Source organism: Semicossyphus pulcher, unplaced genomic scaffold (assembly GCF_022749685.1).
Source record: "Semicossyphus pulcher isolate SPU_LCO1_2020_fin unplaced genomic scaffold, fSemPul1.0.p SCAF_2, whole genome shotgun sequence".
Lineage (NCBI taxonomy): Eukaryota > Metazoa > Chordata > Actinopteri > Labriformes > Labridae > Semicossyphus > Semicossyphus pulcher.
In genome coordinates, this window is record NW_027211693.1 from 7,807,633 (window position 1) to 7,830,177 (window position 22,545).

Here is a 22,545-nt window from a genome sequence, read left to right on the forward strand (position 1 = left end):
CACCTGATGTAATGATATGAGAGAAGCATTGCACATGTTGAGAAGTGAGATAGTGATATTGCACATTAATAAATAATAAGTATTGCACATGTGGATTATGAGAGTTGCAGCACTCTTAACAGGAGTGTTATCACAGGAGTTAACAGGTATAACGGGAGTTTATGCACAACTAATGCCATACTTGGCTTCATAATGGGCTATGTAAGCTTATTGCATCATCTGTAGCCCTCAGCTCGCAGTTATAATTAAAGTGAAACTTTGTTATTTTCAAACCTTGGCCCTAAGTTTCCATGTTTTAGTGTCAAACTGACGAGAGATGGACCTTTTGTCCAAGGGTAACATCCTTTGTTTAATCAGAAACAGCAGTTATATAGCTCTGTTCATAGCCACCAGACTCCATTGACAAAAACAGTGATTGTACCTCGCAGAACACGGGAGTTGCTGATAGTCTACTGCTGCCTCGATCGGTTAGTTTGTTTGCATTATTGTGTGGTGTTTTAAAGGGTTAGTTCGATTCCACACTAACGTGTGTTACGAGGTGTAACAAGGCAGCGGTAGACCAGCAAGTCCCGTGTTCTGCCATGTAAATTTACTGTTTTTGTTAATGGAGTCTGGTGGCTGTTTCTGGTAAAACTAAAAACTTCCTTCCAGCTTTGATAATTACCCTGAAAATCTCTCATTGTTGGAACCACAGTGGATTAATATACATTGGGGTTAGTTAGTATCAGCGGCAGCAGCTACAGCGTGTGAGCTCATGGTAATGCAGAAACATGTCACCCAGTGTAATATTGTGCCACATGTGTTTTTTAATAGTTCTTGGAGCGCAGAGAAAAAGATTTATCAGGCCGCGACTGCTCCACCAATACATTTAGTAGGATTTGTTGACAGTAAAAAACACTATAATAAAGATTATTAGCTGCTCTATCCTTGCAGAAACTCATCAGTATGTTAGTCACTGTATTACAAGGTGGTTATTTTCCATAACGCAGTGCAGACAGCCACCCCTCTCAGCTCAAACACACACACAGTCTCTGTTGACAGGGCCAGCGGAAGTGCCAGACGTCATTAGCAGAGACAAGGCTGCAGACGAACACAAAGGAGCTCTGTCGCTGAGATATGAAGGGAGGGAGAGAGAGGGAGAGAGAGAGGGGGAGAGAAAGTTTGGATGAGGGAGGTAGTGAGGAGGAAAGGAAGGAGGGAAGAGGATTAGGGAAGGGAGGACAGAGCGATGAATTGGCGAGAGAAGGGGTATGAAAGGAAGAGAATATGAGGGGAATAAAATGGGAGAATGAAGGTGGTGAGAGAAAGTGGGATGAGAGAGAGTGAGCGTCAGAGGGGAGACAAAGGGTGAGAGGATGTCAGAAAAAGAAAGAGAGGAATGAGAAAATAAGGAAAGATGAGATGAGGGTGAAAGCAAAGAAGAAGAGGAACAGATAGAGAACAAGCCCTCTTTCATTTATCTTTCTTTTCTTTGTTCTCTGTGTGTTTATTTTCATTTCAGTCAATCATGAACATTTCCTTTCTTTTCTCCGCCCGTATCTAACATTTATTGTCTGTGTCTGCCCCCCCTCCTCCTCCTGTTAGCCTCTTCCTGTCTTCTTTCTGTCTTCTTCATTTCATTCCACCAGTTTGAACTCGTGGCAGGTAGGCTGACAGATTTACAGGTGCTTCTCATCTCCTGCCTCGAGAGGAAAAAGAAAAAAACACACACACACACGCAGAATGTACAGCAGAGGCTGTCTGGTTGTGTCAACAGTTTTGAATTCTTGCCGGCGTGCTAAGCCACTTCATTGATTAAACATGGCAGGAAGTGAGGACCAATAAATAACCTTTATAGATCAGCGCTAAGTGCATTTTTTTTTTTAAATGGCGAGTGGCCTGGAGGCGCGGGTCCAGCCCCACGTCCATCCAAGCCAGCTGACAGACTCTCTGAGGGAAGCTGGCTGCAGAATCAGAGTACATTTGCAAAAGTGAACATCAAGATAAGAAGGACGGAGCTCAATCATACTGAAAACATTAAGAGAGAACTTGTCAGTCTGACTGATGAAGACAAGGTGCACCAGAATTATGTCCTGTTCTGGAAATGAGTCAAGACGTCACTAAAACATCTGAGTACAAAAGCCGTCTAGTCAAATATCTGGTTTATCTAGCCGGGTGGCTGGAAAGAATAATCTCTATGAGGGCAGGGATGTGGATTTCAGACGTGGCAAGCGTTTCCATTCGTAGTACGCTTGTAGTCCGAGTAATATTGACCAATCTCGTCTCAACAGGCTGAGACATATGCAGGAAAAACAGTCTGTGTGGAGAGCAAAAGCAGGCGGAACATAATGCGCCCTCATGACATGACGGCTCCTATCAGCGGCTATCTGACGATGATTTAGCTTCTTTATAATCTGCATGCTAACAGCTAACAATCTGTTCTAGATCTAAAATTCTACTTGAGATAAATTCCCTGACGCTGTGTCACGAAAGCCGTTCAGCGTTCAGATTTCCCGACTTCCTCGAATGCCTCATGATCGATCTGACCTCCGTTCAACAAACGAGCATTTTAAAAGTAGTTTGCTTCTCCTCTTGAAGACAGACCTGACAAAGCTTCATTTTGACTTTAATCTAACCTGCATCATGATGTTGAAATTTCGGCAAAGGTAAGACCCGTTATTTAAAGTAAATCACAAGAAATACGGTTTCTTTTTCTGTAAACAGAGTGCGGAAAAGGAAGTTGTTTATCACTAACTGCTGGCATGTTCACCAGAGGCTTTATCGTCGTCAAACTATAGCCGATAGGATCCCAGATTGTAGACAGATAAAAAATGTCTAAATTAAATAGCAGGAAATGAGTTTAAGTGGTCTTGTCCAATTAGACTTTCTGTCAATCTTGAAAAAAACAAAGAAAGACACTAAAACTGGGACTGAGGATTGAAGAGCTGGTACTGGTGGAATGAATCACTGACTCATAAAATCAGCGATTCATTAAAAGGAAGTATGATTCATTCTCTGCATGTCCTGATCAGGGGCACTTTAACAAAAACAGATACGTCCGAGTGCTACTTAAAGCATTTGAAGCCTTTGCCTGAGGCCCACAGAGAACAGTCACAGAGACAGCCTGTTGGCCTTTGCGTGCTCCTTCCTACTACATTTAGTTTCATCGGCTGGTTTACCAGGAAGCATGCTGCATATTTGGCTTCCCCATCTGCCGTGGACGGGCACAATGAAGTGTTTGTGCGCCTCCGGCCTGTGTCCTCTGTCCGCCCCCCGTCCTCTTTCCTTTAAGCCACAGATGTTCACAGTGCCATCCCACTAAAGCGCCTCCGGACAAGACTGCGTTCTGTGTCCGCCGGTCGAGAGAAAGCCGCAAAAGTCTGAGCGGACACCATGGGAACTGAGTGGCGAGCTTTGACAGGGCAGTCATGCAGACTTTTTGGGATGTTTGCTCCATCCATTCATAAGTGAATCTTTGTCAGACAAGGCGAGGGATGGTAAATTAAAGCAGGCCGCAGCGATGACTGAGCATTTGTCACCGCCGGACAATGAACGACCACAGTGCTGAAAATAGTAAACGGTGGACAGCGGCGGTGGTCAAGCTTTCAGAGAGGAAGTCATTTATCAAGTGGGCAGAAAATGTGCTTTTGCTGTGAATTTTTGCAGCCTTTTCTAATAATTGTACAACTTTTCTTTGTATTTAAAAGAAAACATCACACTGTACCTTCCTCTTTCACTGGCGAGAGCGTCAATCTCATCAAAGAAGACGATAGAGGGAGCGACGGCCCTCGCCTTCCGAAACACCTGCAAGCAGCGTTGGCAACAATAAGAGACAGGAAAACAAGACGAATCATTAACAGGACGAATGAATCATTGTGAGCACCATTATACACAGGAAGTACAGCTCTCATTACGCCACAAGTTACACCTCAGGCCATCTGGTCCTCACATCAGCAACTAAAAATACTCACAAAAGCACCACATTTTTAGCCCTTTAGTTTGGACGGGCTAGCATAACTTTAGCAACACAATAGCATCAACAAACTATTTTAAACCTGTCATTGTATAATAAGGCAATGGAAGTTAAATATACGCACCTCTCTCACAGCTCGTTCAGACTCTCCGACGTACTTGCTCAGTAGTTCCGGACCCTGAAAAAAGTTCAAATCATAAGTTCTGTTTGAAGGATCTTTAAGCAGCGGATAATACTTACCATCAACATCACGACACTGCTGATTGATCGTGGTAATGTTTTGTGTAGTTTCACCTGCGGGCTCTGTGTTTGTAGTTGGTTTAAACCGAGAGCTAACATTCTCAGAGAGCAGAGAAGCAGCTGCTGCTCTGCGGCGTCTTTTGGAGATTAAAAAGAGGAACACCGTGAAACAGCGTGAGAATGTCATGAAGGACAGCAGGGTGTGTGTGGTGCTGGTTCAACGTTCACTGTACACCATGTACTGGTTTAAGTTTCTAACATCTGTGTTTCAGCTGGCAAATAAAGACATCTCCCCACTGTGTGAACACGTGCTACTGCTGCCCTCTCCAACAGTACAGGTAATGCTATGAATACAACCGTTTATACTGCTCTTACTGCTGCACACATCAAAAGAAATCTAATCCTTCAGATTCTCTCAAAGGCGAAGTACTGCAAGTGTGCAAGAGAGTTTTGCATAGAACAGTACTGGAGGACACCTCTAGAGGGCTCACCAGAGAGCTCAGGCCGTTTCTCCAACATGTCCCTCCGTGCACGGACGTAACGGTCCCGGACTTGTTTCCATTTAGTTTGCAGGTTTCCACATCGACCTCTAAAATGGAACTAATCTGTCTCCAGCTGTTTTGACAGACATGTTTGGCGCTGTGCAGTGGCAATGACACCTCGTACAGATGTGGATAATTGTGGACTTGGCTTATCAGCTTGTCTTCAGAACTTTCTGCCATTGTGCTGCTGCTGTGTTGACCCTACACTGCCCCTACTGTCCATGTGCATACCTCATCTTGTGTACACGTCTTGCGTACGCGTAGCAATGCACAGCGCTTCAAACAGACGCAGGGAACGCGTGGCAGCCATCATGCACATGCAAAGACATTGTTAAAAGCAAGTATATCTCTGGCTTTATTGCGTCACTATAACTGGTTATCGCACTACGCTGAGCTGGCTGAGCATTAAATCACATTTTTGGCTATCTACACTGAAGCTATGTTTTTAACACCCCAAAAACAAGCATTTCCACTCGAGTGGACAAGCTGAAAAAGATTTCCACTCATGTCTTTTGGTGTGACAGTGATGGCACACCCATTATCAGGTGCTGTGTTGCACATGGATCTGACCCACGTACATGCAGAAGCTTCATAAACAAAATATATGCTGCTTTAGTTGGCTGGTTTTTCAGATTTAGCTTTCTTAGTTTGGACATTCCCACTTATCGTAAGGTAGAGCTTCTGCTGCTCTACCTTACACTACCACCACTGATTTCTACTGCAACTAACTACACCTCCTTTACCCTCTCTCTCTCTCTTCTCCTTCAGTCCTTTCCTTCCTTGTCTCTCCCTCACTCACAAGCAGATAAACATCCACTCAGCCCTCACAAGAACTTCCTCCCCTGCAATCCACCCTTTCAACACCTCAGTGCTGACGGAGGAGACGACACTTAACTCCCAGCCCTTTTGTCTCCTGCAGTAAGTGTGGAGGTTGACTCATTAATCCCAGGTTCCTCTCTCTCTGTGGCCGAGCCAAGCGCTGGACATGGTGAGTCGAAAACCATTGACAGTGCAGAGATACGAGACGTGCGTGTGTGCATGTGTGAATCTGCGGATGTGTGTGTGTGTGTGTGTGTGTGTGTGTGAGTGGCGGCAGAGGGAGGAAACTGAAATTGACAAGATGATAATAGGGCTTTTTCTCGCAGAGGAAACAGGCTGAGCCTTAAAGTATCCACATTTAAATCTGGATAGCGTATCTATGTCAAAGCAACCGCTGCACTGGAAAAACCTGATACTGTTATTGCAGATGGTGGAGAGCGGCTTTCAGCAGGAGGGACAGGATGTTTTTTACCCTTTTCACGAAGCACATACTTCACTTACACGCTTCCTGGTGACTTACAAACTGTTGCACAAGATTATAGTACAACCCTGTTTTTATATAACCTTTGTGTCAAACTGAAAACATAACCCTTCAACAGAGATAATGACCCAAACACTGGAAGGGAAGTTTTCAAAGAAAGTTCAATATTTGTCCTGATGATTGTTGACCTCTCACTTACTTCAAAGCACATACATGCAAATCTTAATGTGTTTATCCATCTAACATCCTCCTCCCTTTATGTGACGTGTTGTCTTTCTTTCTTTCACCAGTTGTGTGTTTGGATCAAAAAGGCAGCATTGTCTTGAGCTGCGCTGACCTGAAGTGAATACACAAAAAGACAAACTAATGCTGCATGTTCAACTTGTTCTCCTTCTTCCCAAAAAGTCCCCTTTAAAACAACAAGGGGAAAAAGTTAGTAAATTAGAAAAAAATGCAACTTAAAATAAGCACAATTATCTGCCAGCTGAGCAGGAAAAGGTTGCTTGCCAAGATTTTTAAAACAAATCAAAATGTATTGTGTCAAAAAACCCCACATATATCTTAAAACTAGTACCGCCTGAACAATTCAAGGCGGGATTATCACGCCTGTTATGTTCTGTCTTCTATGTAAAACACACAGAGGCGTATTGGTGGGGCAAAGTCGTTCTGCCTCTGAGCCGGCATCGGAGGTAGTAACAGAGGAGTAACAGCGCCATGTGTGTAGGTAAAGCACACGCTGTTTTTTTACACCTCGCGCACGTTTTGCTTCGGCAACGCCAGAACCCTATTCCAATGTCCAATGTAAAAATGCCAAAGGCTGCATGAAGGCGGAGCTTCATTATGGCACGGAGGTGGAAGTGCAGTGTAAAAAGGGCGAATGAAAAGATTTATGAATCACGTTCTCAACACGGAGAAAAAGTTGTCTTAATTAAGCATTGGATGCTTATTGCAATCATTTGAACTGAGGCTTTATACTCAAGATTTTACATAGAAAAATAACATATTCTGCTTAAATTAAGTTATCCTGACTAGAGCCAATTATATTGAATTCTGACATTCATATTTAAATCACCATAGATCCACTTCTTAGCATTTAATCTTTGTCTTTATTTCTTATTGTATAGTATATATAATACACATTTTTCTTACTTCTTTTTTTACGCCATATACTGTATTTTTTCATGTTTCTCTCTGTATCAGAGCAACTGTAACGCCAGAATCCCCCCCAGAGATAAATAAGTATTTCTGATTCTGATAATATAAGTGACTTGAAATGAAATTTACTTGTAATGTATTAAGATAACTAAGAGAAAAAAGCTGCCCGGTAACAGGAAGTATCTTGTCAAACAGAAAATAAGCATCACTTGATTTAAGATGCCTCATCTTACTTGGAGTCAGTGCTGAATAGAAATGAAAGGTTTTTGCCAGCAGTTCAAGAAAACCTTTCTGACTTTGTCCTTTTGCACTCAATTATCTAATTTTGCTGAGTAAAACTCAACAAACAGTTTTAGAAAATCACACCCGGATCTGCAGACGGCTTAATGACCCTGGGTGAGAGATCCTGTCGTGGCTCTCCGTCTCACACTGCAGCAGCTTCGGAACGAGTCACTGATCAAAAATTCAACAAGCTGATCAATCAATCTCTGTCAACCAGGTCTGAATGGGCAGAGGGAGAGCGTGACAAGAGGGGGTGGCAGGGAGGATGGGGTGATGAATGAGAGAGGACAAACACGGGGTCAAAGGTCAGACAGGGAAGCTTTCTGCACAGGAAGTTGTGCAGTCAGACCGCCTCCAGGTCATCAGAGCAGGGAAGCATCTCCACTAGTACTTTGACCCAATCGAAATAATGTGTGTGAATTGTATACTTTATAATGTGTTTAATATGTTGGGTGTATATTGATCTCCTAAAGCCCACTTACTAACAGGTTGATACGATATGAAGAGGCACATCTGTACTTTGTCATTTCCTCATTAAAATGTATAAAATTGTGGACTCATCATAAACCGCACACGAGAAAAAACATGTCAGGACAAAGAAGACAAACGATACCTCTCTGAAAAAGTAGAATATCGAACATATTGATGGAAACTCACTTTGATAGCCAGGAAGTTGAGGCCACTCTCATTAGCCAGAGCCTTGGCTATCATGGTCTTTGAGCACCCTGGAGGCCCGTAGAGCAGGACTCCTTTGGGTGGTTGGATGCCCATGCGGGTGAAGGCCTCAGGGTGTCTCAGAGGCCACTCCACGGCCTGCTTCAGTTTCAGCTTCACCTCCTCCATACCGCCGACATCCGACCAGCGGACCTGGAAGGTGGAGACACAGTACAAAGCATATTTTTAAGTTGAAGCTTTGGACCCTTGATGACAAAGCAACAGCTCATAAACCTGAGCACTTCATGTAACACAAGGGTTACACACAGTAAGAGATGATCAACACTGACTCACATTTGTTGGTGGAAAGTTAAAGGCACCAGGAAGTGGCTAAGTGAACGGCTAACAGTTTTAGACATGGATAAATAATAACAAGACGACATTGAGTGTTGGATTTGTTATTATTGATTCACTGTTTATAAAAAGAAAGTCTCATGGAGCATCCTGGAGATATTAAAGGCACACTGCAGACCTATAAAGATCAATATTTGGTGATGTAAACAAGGGTGAATTCGCTGAATCGCACCTTTGCAACTTCCTGCTTAGTATTAAACACACATGAAAATAAACAAAATACATGACTTGCATTAAAAAAGGTCAAAAACCACGAGGGCCAGAGAAGCCGGCCTCAGCTGGTCTTACGTATCGCTCTGACTCACTCTGGTTCTCCTGAATTATCTTACAGCACTAATCTGCGGCAGCTCGAACACAAACACATCGCCAACAATAAATGCAACAGACCAAACACACTGTGATTGCACTCTGACGTCAATGATGTTCTCGTGTAACCCACACAGAGGAACTTCTTAACTGTCTGACTGCCTGAGTGAACTGCAATGCTTCTGAGATGAAGGGAGAGGAGGGAAGGGAGGTATACAAGAGTATCTGGAAGGAGATGGAGGCACAGGAGGGCTACAGATGAATCAGGGAGACTTAGGATGGAGGAACAACAACAGTTGTAGGCTGACAGATGGAAGGAGGGAGGAAGTGGAGGAGAGAGTCCAGCGGTGAACAACCGGAGGGGATAAAGTAGATAAGAAGAGAAGCCCTTATCAAAAACATCTCTCATCCTTCCTATCTCTTCCTACATTACATCCATTATTCCCTCCCTTCCTCACTTTGCAGCCTCCCGTACATCTTTCCCTCCTCCTCTACATCTCCCCAATCTCTCTCTTTTTGATCTACCTTCATACCCTCTCCTTCGTATTATCTTTCTCTTTCTTATCTCCTGCACTCCACACACTTGGCTCTCTCTCTGAGTGCATGCACATTCAAAGAGGAAACCAGGTTACGGGGAGAAATCCGGTTATGCAGGAAGTTGTACGTTGTGTTTACATGCACTGTAGTAGCCGGGTTACAGTAAGATCTGCATATACTGAACATGCAGTAGGTCATTAATCTGATTTCTCCTCCGCCCTTGATCTTATTTTAAACAATAGCTTATTTTTAGGGTCTGTGTAGATAAAAACCGGGTTACTTCTACACATGGCCAAGAAATCAGCGTTGCTCGGATGTCGTTCTGATTCGGAAAAAATCTCCAGTATGCATCGGACCACCTCGCCTACTGTTTCCCACAATGCAAAGCGCTGGAACGTCACAGCGGCAGTTGAAATGACGGACAGCAGCAGCATTCCAGCAGAAGGGGGCGCTATAGCTAAAGAAGCGGCGGTTATTGTTCACTTCCACCTGGCGTAGCATACTGCAGAATGACTTTGAAAAGCTCCTCCGTACTACAGACTACCGCTGAACGCAGTATAACATGTAGTATGCATCATATAATACGGCATTTCAAACACAGCCTAAATTGCCCACAGGTGTGAATGTGAGTGTGAAAGGTTGTCCGTCTCTGTGGCCGTGTTCGATCATTTTATTCACCTTCTAATCCTCATTGTTTTTAAATGTCATTCTGATGCTTTCTATACCTTTAAAGGTGTTTTGAACTGCCCCTGTAAAATATGCTGTAAAAATAAAACTAGGGCTTTGAGTTGCAAATAACTTTCACATGAATTTTACTGTACAGAATAAAAAAGAAAAACATTATTATATTTCTTTTCGAATAAAAGTATTAGCTTGTTTCTGTACTTTACATGACTGTAAACAAATTATCTTTTAGATTCCTCCTGTAAAAAACAACTTAACATTTTAGGCATTATTTATTTTAATGCAATGTAGACTAAAGCTTTATGCTTAATTGCAGAGCTTATCAATGAACTGCAAACAGCCAACAGTCACCATGTTACTCGAGCATGTAAATGTTCATCCACCTTCCCCTCCTCTCTTCCCCCATCTGTCTGTTTTTATCTGTCTTATCTCTCCTGCACTCCGGTTCCTTCTTTCTTCTTGTTTCTCAGTTGACCCTCACTATCAGAGCATCTCTCTCTCTCCCTTAAATACTGCTCCTTGCAACTCTCCCTTCCCCTCTTGTTCACTCCTTCCGCTCTCTTGCTCTCCCTCTCAGGCTCACTCACCCCCACCTCCTCACCCTCCTCCTGTCCTCCATCCAGAGGTAACACATCCCAGGCCACCGGCGCCGTCTCCGGGGAATGAAGCACCTAATGGAAACCTGGCGTCTGGCCACATACTGTAAATACCGAACAATTTATGGACAGCGCTGAGCGGGAGAGAGGAAAGGACGGACGGAGGGGAGGCGAGGGGAGGGGAGGAAGAGAGAGAGAGAAGAGTGTTGAAGAGATGAAGAGATAGGCCGGAAGCAGGCGAGCGGACCAGAGCGCTCATTTAAAGGCTGAGAGAGGAATGAAATGAAATAAAAAGGGCAGATCAAAGAAACAGGATTATAGAGAGACGAATGGAAGAAACAGGTGAGCAGGAGAAAGACGATAAAAGAGACAGAAGAAGAATAAGAAAAGCAGAGACGAGAGACATACCTACAGTACAAAAGCATTTTACGGATAAGAGATTTAGTTCAATCTACACTTAAACAAGCTAAAACATGACACAGCATAATTACTTTCTTACTTTCCAGGGCTTCCATTAATGAAATACTTAGTCATCAATCAGTGGAGTTAAGCTAACATGGAGTAAAATACTCCAGAACACGCCATCAAGTGGGCCTTGAGCTGAGATGGTTTCCTCAACTATGGCAGTGTTGTTGCGAAAAAAAGGCGCTTACTGTTGCTAGGTTACAAAAGTTGTCTGGCAACACCATCCACTCCCCTTAGTAGTAAGCGTTAAAGACCCCCTCGAGTGAAAACCAAGTGTTTAACCTTGTGAACATCTCCATGTGGTGTTCTTCATGTGCTACAAGACATATCAGGGACAACATCAGCAGTCATCTCCATGGCTGGGCCTGTCTGCTTTTAACCTGCAGTGTACCAAGGACAGACTGAACAACACGTTTTCAGATTGGCAGGTTTGAGACGTCACAAACCAAAGGAGCCAATCCCGTTAATGGACGGGGTGACGCTATGCATATCATCATGTGTAACCTATGGCAACCACTTTGACGATGCGCGAGCCAGCTGTAACCGTCATCGTCATTTTTGCAAACTCACTGCTGACTACTAACATTAACGTTACTACTGCTAATTACTAAATTTCAAGCTAGCTAAGTTTCAACAAGTTGCCACTAAACGATGCCAGAGACGTGTTTGTTGGTGGAAAATTGCATAGTGGGCGGGGCCCATGCAGATTCAGGATTTTTTTAATGAGGGAGAAGGAGGAGATGCTTCAGAAGGATTACAAGCTAATTAAACGTATTTTGTAAAAAACATATCAAACACAATTTATTATTTCAAGCAGAACATTTTTTATGTCTTAAAACATCTTTAAGTCTGTTTTGTATGTTTTAAATTGATCTGGACACTAAACATAAAGCCGACAGCAGACATTAGCAGCAGCTCTACACCTGGAAATTGTACCCTTGAAAAAACTAAGGGATTAGCTTCTCCTCCGCCATTGTTGTGTACAAATATCATAAGTCCCGCCCCTTCTTGATTTTGATAGTTTCGGGAGAAGTGACATTAGCTTTCCAAAATGTTAACTATTTTCAACTGAGAGCGCTGTGAGCACAGCGACAGAAAACAGCTGAAGCTCAGGGCGTTTTCAGCACTGAGGATGCTGAACTGGTTTTGTATAGAAAACAGGCGCTGCCAGCGTTAGTGGACACAGGCCCTTAATCTACAATGTCAAAACCGTCATCTTACCTTGATTTAGTGGTTCTGGGTTCTCTAAAGGCCTCTAGCCTCTGAGTTTACCCACAACATCCTCAGACCTGCCAATCATCTGAACACAAATCAATCACTCCCCTCTTTCCAGCGAGAAAGCAGATGTGCATCACAACACTGTAAAATCTCATCCCCTCCTTTGTGTTGCATTTTTTGGTTAAGTCCCTGCAGACTTAATGGAGTCATTGTAAGAAATAACAATGTGAAGGAAAATTAAGTGCAAGGTGCTTTTTGTCACGAATGAAGCGTCTGTGGAATTACAAGGCGATGTTTTGACTCACACCTCGCCGCGCTGCGTTTTTCCCCCTTCTTCCCTCCCTTCCTTTTGGTACGAGACCCAGTTATTATCTTTTACTGTTGTTTTCTGAACTTTACAAGGGGCCTCTCAGGCTCTGGCCCTTTGATGGGGTTAGGAGGAGGGTGGCGGGGGACTTCTCAGACAGAAAAAACTCAAGGGAGACGAGGAGTAGGTTTAAAAGGAGGAATAAATGGGCTTGTTATAAAGCTGCCAAATGAAAATATTAAAGCCAGACTGCACAGTGGAAGATGATTATTTTAAAACAGCAATGCTGGGTAAACAAGGAAGATGTCAAAAAGAAAGGAAGGAAGAAGGTTTTGTCGCAAAACAAACAAAGGATTAAGAATGAACTTTTAATTTATTTACATATAAATATGACATAAATCAAGAGGTGTTGTCTGTAGAAGTCAAATCTCTGGATACATGATCTGAGAAGGTTTCAGGGGAACTTGAGGCGTGTATTCATCCGGCACCACTGGAAGTTTCTTATATAAAATGGATTAGAAACAAATGTTTGCACTCATGTGGATATAATCAAGTCCGGGGCTCTGCGGCTGGCCTTTCAGCTGAGCTGCGCTAGGGGGATAGAAAAAAAAAAAAACCCAAACTCACTCCTCTCTCGTTTCCAAGAACCGGCCGCAAGGACTGAACGTCTCTGGGTGAGCTCAGTGCAGAGTGTTAGAGAGGAGAAAGGGGGAGGAGAGGGGGAGGAGAGGGGGAGGAGAGGGATAGGAAGGACATTTCTTCCTCTTCTTCTTCTCCTCCCTCTCTTTTTTTGGTTGTTGGCAGGAACCGTCAGCGACCTGATCTGCTTTCAATTACCGGTGGAGGATGATGTTAGCCCTCTTCCTGTCCGTTATGTCTTGCACATGCAAACTCCAAAACATCCTGGAGTCTCACCACTGTCCTCTCATCCCTCCTCCCCCCTCCCTCGCTCGCTCTCTCCCTCCATCCGCTGAGAGCAAAGTGATTCATCTTCATCGCAGTGGAGGGTAAAATGGCCACCGGGTCATTTCCACTCTTCCTCAGCCTGACCCCATCTTTTTAAGTGCTGGTGATTCAGTGGTCAGTGGTCCAAAGAGTAGTTAAGAGACTTTCTGAACATGCATTAAAGGGAAGAGGGAGACATGGCTGCTGCTGATGAGCTTTTAGTTTTTGGGGGGCAATAAATGGAGACACTGTTTGGGTGGTTTTGAGCTTTAAATAAAGCAGAGCGTGTGCGGTGTAAACCAGTCTGCTTCCTGGTTGGGCCATTTCAGGTTGAATGCACCCGAAAGGCAACTATTGCTGCTTACAAACATGATCTAGTGCATGTTGTATAATTAAGAAAGAGGCCATAAAATAAGCATGTGATGGGAGGGTCTCTGCATCCTTCTCCTCTTACTGATATCTTCTTTTTGATTTTCCAACAGCTGACAAAAATCGTGCGACTCTTACAGGTGGCTAAAGCAAGCCACCAAGCTAATGCATACAGTCAGGTTATGACGCGACAACAAAATTATTTTCACGATAATTTTATTTACCTCGAATAACAGGGTTGACAACAACATCTGATGCCTGAGCTACATCAGATGTGTTTTCATCGTAGACTGTATAAAAAGATGGCCGACATGACAGCTCCCTATAAGTGAAGCCAAACCCTCTCTATCGCCCCCTGCTGACTGGCTGCAGTATAGATCATAAAGCCCGCCTCCTCCATGTTAACAGATGGGACATGAGTCAAACTATAAAATCAAAATACACGCCAAACACATGTTTCTCAAACATGGTTTCTGTCATTATAGTTAGTTCTTAACATGCTGTTTTACATCCAAGTGTTAATTTTTCTGACATGTTTACTTTTAATTAGTTGTTTGATGCTGTCAACATGATGATTGACAGCTCTGTTGACAAATACGGCTCCTGCAGCCGATCAGTTCTGGATTAGCAGAGTAGAGGAGGAACGGCGAGAGGAGACGTAACTAAAACAATCACTTCAGTCATTGAAGTTTCCATACCTGTGAACGTTAACCTCAGACCGACACAGAGAAGCTGTTCTGCTGTTAAACACGCCGGCGGTCGGGATCCTTGCTGTTTTTTTTGGTAAGTTAAATGTGTGTTTGTTAGCGGAAGTGGCTATGACGGCTCCACCCGCCGATCTCTACTGCGCAACTCTGACTCCAAATGACATCACCATCGCAAGACGGCAGCGCCTATCATGAGGGGTATTTTGGCTTCAATTTTGCACAATGAGAACAGATGGAGACGCGTCGTTCATCTATATGTACAGTCATTGGTCTTCACTGACATCAGATCTAACACGATCCCACGATCTAACACTTGTTTTCGACTTCACCAAACATCATTTTTAATGTTTTGATTTGGAGAACCTTACCTCGATTAAATCTCAAGCTGAGATGAAGATAATCATTTCCTCTTTAACTCACAAAACACCTAAACTCCCTGCTTTAGTGCTGCATAATTCTGCTCCATTGTTTTTTATGTTTTTTAACTTAAATTTGGATTCCTGACCCTGGCCACCTATCAAATAACGAGGTAAGATAGCTACTTTAGGCTATCATCACCTGTAGATCCCAGGGTTTTTTTTTTTACTCGCTCCAGGCTGCAGAGTTCAGACAAAAGGTTTGTTTCTGCAGCTTCTAAACATTGCCACCCTTTGGACTCCCATCTGTGTTAAACACTAAAAAGCAGTGATCCATCTGTTTACACTAACTTTTTTTTCGTCTGTTTATTTTTTGTCTTATTGTGTGTGCTCTGTAAGTCTTTTGTATTTTATTGTGATGCACATCTCTCTTTAATTTCTCTTGGCTAACTGATAAAAAACACACAGACACATTCTTGCATGATTTAGGAACCGTCAGTTTTCCAGGCCTGGGAAGCTTCAAGTTTTGTATTTTGTTTATTCTTTTCTCTAATTCCCTAACCACATTAACTGCAGACAGCCCGTCTTTCACACTTACAGGCTGTTTCCACCACAGGGACCTTTTCAGCAACGGACGATTATTCTTGTGTTTAAACCTGTTGAACCAGCGACTAAATTAAGTTCCTCTGCCGTAGTTCCTGGTGCAAAAAAGTTTGTAGTGCGCAATGCAGCTGATTGGTCAAACAAAAAACTTGAGAGTGCTATGATTCGTCTTTAATAAACACCAAGAGACTGTGTGTTCATGAGCGAAGGACAGAGAGAGAGAAGGAGTGATCACGAGAGGTTTCTCTACCTTGGGGACATCGATGGCGACCTCCCTCATTGCACTTGGTTTCACAACAGACATGGCCCACTGGAGGTCCTGCAGAGTGACGGTCACTGTCCCCCTCAGCTGCTGGTCTGATGGGTGGTGGGAACCTCCTAATGCTCGCCTCAGTGCACGCAAACCTGCAGAAAAAGGGTTTATACGTTAAAAATCTCTCACTAGAACAGAGAAAAGACGAAAGAAAGTGAAGCTGTACGAATATAGCGAGTTAAATTAATTCAGGTGTTTGTTTGCCTAAAGCAGCAACGATAGTGTCATTGTGGCTTAAGGCTTTTCACTCCCTACAAACCCACATAAAACCAGTCCAACTTTTCACTCATAACATTCAGGCTCCTACACGCTGAGCTGAAACACGCCTAGCGAATGCAAATCTCAAAATGAACACTAATTCCCCTTTTGACCGGGAAGATAATTGGGCCTGCATTATTGGGGAGAAAAGAGAGTAGGCCAAAGGGAAGGGAAGTGTAATTGAAGCGCTTAAGGTATGAATACCCACAGTTCCAGAGATTTTAGCGTCTGAACAAAAAGAAAACGGCAAAACAAACACTGATGCGTCAATATCAAGAAAGAGCCTTTGTTTTGCCTTAAAAAAAAAGAGGCTACAGCAGGTCTCTCCGGGCACAGACAGCTCTGCAGAACTCAGAGGTGATGAGTGAGTCCTGACATACAACACATACTTCTAAAGCAGAAGTCACAAAAAGATTATATGTGTTCACACGAAGGGTTATCACACATTCATGCGCTCTTTGCTTCACGCCAGCGTAGCTGTGAGCTGCATTCAGGGTTCAAAAGTAGAAGTCCTATCATGTTAGGTGACTGGCAGTTGGAGAACCTCCAAGGCTTTGATGGGAACTGTCCTGGGTGAATCATCTGTACAAAAGATGAGCAGCTGTGCCAATCAAAGGTAGAAGCCTGTGAACTTTAAAACGTATGGGGTGAAGTCAACAACAAGAACTCAAATTAACAGGCTTTACTGTGAAATTCGGTGTATAAGACGCACTTTAGATACATTCGTTTTCATCTAAGAAGAGGGCTGTGTCCAATATACTGGTGCAGATAGAGGTATTTTATTGTTTTATTGGTATTAAACCCAGACGACGGTGCTATGATGTAGCTAAAGCTTTGTCGCAGACACCAGTGCAGCCGCATTCCTCACAACAATCAACATTACCGTAGACTGAACGCAGCGACCGCACTGGGAGCTAGCGGGACTGCATTTTGAATGTGTTTTAAATGAAAATAAATTGAAATAGCTTGTATACACGTCTTTATTAATAAATAGCTATAGAACAGTGGTTCTCAAGTGGTGGGTCAGGACCCAAAAGTGGGTCGCGGAGCTGCTTTCAGTGGGGCGCGGATGTGTGCTTGAAACACATAAAAACGTTGCGGCAAAAAGTCCATGCTGCGCTTTTATTTTGCAGGACATGGGTTTCCTATGACGTGTGTGCAGTAGTAGTGTTGTTGTTTCACACTCCATGTATCCACTAAATGGGTAATCCCAGCTACAGTTATATTTACATGCTTAAATTACATTCTTGATGAGCCCTACGGTAGTTAGCAGAAATGTGGGTTGCAATTAGTCATTAAGGAGGAGGTGGTGGGTCCTGAGGCGAGACCAGCTGAGAACCACTGCTATAGAACACCTTTCTTCCCTCTGGGATGCCCCCAAGAACAGACTGCATCTTATATTGCGGTGAGACTGATATTCTGGAATTCATGTTCATGCTAAAGGCAAGTAAAAGCTAAAGGCATGGACACCTGCATGTAATGGATTCCAGGATATCCATGTCCCAGCTTTTGAGTCTGTATGTGTGAATGGTTGAGGTGGTTCAGGCACCTGATTAGGATGCCTCCTGGGCACCTCCCAGGCACGTCCAACTGGAAGGAGACCCCTGGGCAGACTCAGATCTCGCTGGAGGGATTGTATATCCCGACTGGCCTAGAAACGTCTCGGAAACTCCCTGGAGGAGCTGGAAAACATAGCTGGGGAGAGGGACTCCTGGGTCACCTTGCTTAGTCTGCTGCCACCGTGACCCGGCCCCGGATAAGTGGAAAAGGATAGATGGATAAATGGCCAGTAATTCGTAGGTACTGTCATTTTTAGAGCATCCAACACACCAATATGAGTCCAGTTAGTTACGTGATTGATGACCATATAAAAGCTATAGCATCCATGCAAATATAAAGACGATCACAGAGTTTCCATCTCCTCCGACTTTTCAAGTTCATGCAGCTGTTGTTAACTCTCTGTCACCAGGTATCGCTCAGGAAAACCTTTTGGTTTTGTGTTGTTAAAGGCCTAGCAACTGTCCAACTGCCTTGACCGAAGAAAGCTATATAATCATTGCTGCCGGAACTTTTCCTTGCAGACTTTCAAAGACAGTATAAGATTGAAATCAGTCTTCCTGTTATGCCTGTTATGGGACTTCTGTTTCAACAACCACTTGCTTCTTTGACAGATGGAAGTTTAGGTTGATTAAGAACGTTGCATAATAAATTATTTCTGTTATTCCACATTTAATACAGTGAACACGTATTTGATACTTTGCTGAGAGAATCAGTTGAATCTTTTTGGTCTTTTTCTGCTTGTAATTTCCTCAGAAAAACGTTCTGCGGGTCCAATCATTAGAAAATGTGCAGAGAAGAATGTGCAAGAGAGGCAAGAAAAGTCTGACTTTGATAATGCAGAGAGCGCCATGTGTGGATCAGCTTTCGTCCAGCTGTGCACATTTAACCCCTACAGGTGGAGGACAGGTCATCAGGTCCTCTCTGGAACATTACACGCTAAACGCAGACAATGATAAGAAGTTAAAAAAACCAGTCCACAACCATGTTTCTAACTCTGAGTTGGGTTACAGTAAATTAGACACATATCCACATCCGATGCAAATGCGCACACAGCACAAGGACGCACACACACAGAACTTTTGGCTTCCTCTTTTAGGCTAAAGTAGAGGGTGGGGGTCGGAGAGAGAGCTGGGGTGGCGAGGGGCCGGAGGAGAACGGACGTGGTCCAGGGCTGGGGGCCAGGGAGCAGACGAGAGGGGATTTACGACCAGACATGACTGCATCCTGTTTATATTTTCCAGGACCCTTTGCGACTGGGCGAGGGACACACGGACAAACAAACAGACAGACAGGCAGACAGACAGGCAGATAGAGAAAGAGAGAGGTAGAGGAGAAGGAGAAAGACAATCAGCACAGGCAGGTTTATCCTTTGTGAGCACTCCAAGCTGAGGTCAATGTGTTCCCCAGGCCCGGCTCCCCGGTATTTGATGTCTCTCTCCCACTCTTTCACTCTTTATCCCCAGAGGACCAAACATCCCATCATTCCACCTGGCTGCAGCTTCAGCTCTTCATCTGCGTTACTGCTTCAGACCGGCGCTGCTTAGACTGCACAAAAACATCTGGTCCGAGAGTGGAAGGGACGAGGTGAGACAGGACAGGATGTGGAAGGGAAGCTGGGGCGAGGAGGGAGACGAGGAGCACCAGCCACAACACCATATGCACTAACCCCAAACCGTCAGCTGCCTGCCCTGTGAAGGTGGAGGGCCGTGGCCTCCTTAAACTCTGAGAGGACGAGGAAAAGGGGAAAAACCTGAGAAACAGCTGAGGTCTGGTCGAGTTCTTAAAGATAAACGATGCTTTGTGGACAGCTGGAGAAGAGCCAAAGGGGGAGAAATGTTTTTTCCTCTTGAACGCTCACGAGAAAACCATTTGATTATTCAGTTTTGATACAGGATAACTTGTTTTTACGTCACAAATCGAAATGAAAGATCACAAAAAGCACTGCAATGTTCACGATACTCAAACATGCACAAACAAGATTAAGATAATTTAAGTCAGATGGTTTCTTCCTCTAAGGAAACATTTCTTTAACCATCATTTATGAAAGAATAAGGTCCAATTTTGCAACTACTTTCTAAAGGCAAGTAGTGCATGCAACTCAATTAGAAAACACATTGGCATGTAAAGGTCATGTGCAAGGTTAAAATATAATGCTTCATTAAAGTAAAAACTTGCAGACTTTACACTCAAAAGTCCAATCTATCCCTAATCCAGCACTTAAAGATGAGGTAATTCATTATAGACTGACAGCTAGTTAAAGGCTCTACTCAACAGTATAGCTGCACAAAAGCCCCGGGACTGACAAATGGAGCTGAGAAATGTTAATAAATGTTTCAACAACAATCATCTGAATCTGTCGAGAGTAAAGCCCGCCCTTTGCCAGCAGTAATGAAAAGCCTCACAGAGCATCAGCCCGACCAGAGGGGAAGTGGGGTTCATGAGCCGCAGAGCTCCGGGTGCAGCTTGGACGCCCGGAGGGCAACGGAAACTTGATTCAACGATGTGACTCGAACATTTTGCTTCAGGGATTCTCTCTCTCTCTCCTGACTGCTCTTGGCTGACTCCGAGAACACATTTGGTTTAGTTATGAAAACATCCGATGGGAAGGGAGGAAGAAGGAAGAAAAAAAAAAGAGGCAACACAACACAATTTAATCTGAACCTTATGTGGACTCATTTTCTTCCTCTTCTTCTTTTTTTTTTTTTTTGCTTTCCTCCTTTTTCGAATGCTTCACATTCGCCAGAAACCCAGTGGGGATTGAGAGAAAAAGGGGCCCCTCGAAATGTACAAGAATGCACATTTGCAAAACATCACACCGGGGCCCGAGCTAGGTACGGAGGAGCGGGAAGAACTCGTTTCAAAGAGCTGAAGCCGGCAAGGGAGAAGAGAGAAGAGCTGTTATTTGTGTTTTGTCCAACAGGGATGGTCTTAATTATGTGGGTCCCAAACAGACCTTCCTTCAAATCAAGGCTGTCGCTTTAGGGGTCACGTCCGCTGACCCTCGCACCCCCACCCTACTAAATAATCAAACCCCTGGATAGAAAAAGTTATACTCCAAGATACGCAACTTGTACCTTTAAGACTTCATATTCTTACAAGCTTTTGTGCTGCCAAATTTCAGATTAGGTTTGAAAGAGCATCAAATGATCCATAAATCAACGTCTATCAGTGATTAGGATTGGGAATATCTTGAAAGGCAATGAAATGAGCTGTGTGACAAGTACTTCCCCCCAGTAATTATTTGGTTATTAAGATTTAGCAATAGCCTTGTCCAACTGCCCATCAGTATATTGTGAGGTCACTTCCATCAGCCCATATGGGCCTATCACATCTGTACTGGTATCAGTGTATTGATTTTCCCAACATGTGCTCATATGAAAACTTCTGTTGAACATATGATGAACAAGAGATGATGGGGATGGTCTAGAATTGGTTTCATCATGCAGCACAGTTTGCTCTGACACAGTACTGTCTGAACATGTGTCAGACCGTGGTCTGGTCTTTGGTAGAAAATAATGCTGCTTATTATTTAACTAAAGGTATTTGTTTAAGACTGCAGCCTTCTGAGTGCCTTTGTGAAATTTAGTACTAGTGTCAAAACAGTCTAAATCCATTTGTCCTCCATTATCAAAGTAATAATCTCTCTGATTTTCATTTAAATAAAAGTCTGTTAAGTCTCTATCTATCACCGAATGAGGTAACACAATGATTGAGCCTATGGCCCACTGATGAAAGCCTTTGCAGCCATGCAAGCAGCGCCCAGTTAGTGACGCGTTTTTCATCAGCCAGCAGTGGTTGGTCTGCCAGAGAGGGTAGGCGGAGCTAAGCGGCTGCTTTTCCGCTCTCTGCAAGTGCTGCGAGTAAACAGTAATCTACTATGGCTGAACAAACAAAGAAAAGATGGATGACTACAGATACAACTTCAACAAGAAGTGAAAATCCAAAGAAAAAGAAACAAACTCGACGCTCAGATGAAGCAAACAGTCTGAAAAGGAAAGCGACCGTCAGCCAGGAAAATCAAGAGTTACAACTGGAGCCAACCGTGGACGTCACACATGCAGCACTGTCTGGATATCTGTGTGCTAAGTGTGCTCCCGCAATTACCGTTTATCGCTGTAGGTGCCGGCAAAGACAACGAAACTAAGCTCTTCGAGATTAGCTCTTGTGAAGGATGTGCCTCGAAAGCCTCAAAATCCATTGGTCTATGATCCACACTATAGCCTCTCTTTCCTTGGTTACACAAAACACTACAAGACAATGCGGTGTATTATGTGAACTCTGCAGCTGTATCATGTAGGAACACCGTGTAAAAAAAATGTTTCATTCATGCAAGTGCCAGCAAACTGCAAGCAACGCCTCAGACTTGCCCTCAACTTCCAGAGAAAAGAAGGAAGTGTACTGAAGTTAAGCTCCAGAAGAAGACTTCAAAAGAGAAGCCTCACAGAGCTCCATTGTCAGAGACAGCAGATCATCACCCACAGAGCCCAGGAAGGTGTGTCAAAAGCAGTCCATCTGCACCTCAACCGTGCATTCCACATTTCAACAGGGAAGAATCAAGACTGTGTGTGTTATGCATTATGTTGCACCGTGCAGCGCCGCGTCCAACACCCACAGACCGGGCCACAGCTCTCCAGCGACGCTGTCCTCAGATGAATTGTGAAATACTTTGGGCATTACACCATCACAAAACCGCAGGAACGTTTTCATTACTCGCCGGGGCTTCCGGAACACTCTTTGCACCTGTATTTACAATACCCAACATCTGTTCCCCGAGCTGAAACA

At 43.8% G+C, this 22,545-nt stretch overlaps 1 protein-coding gene across 1 annotated transcript in view; it reads right to left on the reverse strand.

Moving 5' to 3' along the window:
- The window catches only part of afg2a (AFG2 AAA ATPase homolog A), a 118,438-nt gene that overhangs the window by 81,815 nt on the left and 14,078 nt on the right, over positions 1-22,545 (reverse strand). The window contains exons 11-14 of the mRNA XM_069669883.1: positions 15,883-16,037; positions 8,129-8,338; positions 4,077-4,130; positions 3,704-3,783 (exon numbers count right to left, since the gene is read on the reverse strand). Coding sequence (XP_069525984.1) covers positions 3,704-3,783; positions 4,077-4,130; positions 8,129-8,338; positions 15,883-16,037 — 499 coding nt within the window. The remainder of the gene's footprint in view (positions 1-3,703; positions 3,784-4,076; positions 4,131-8,128; positions 8,339-15,882; positions 16,038-22,545) is intronic.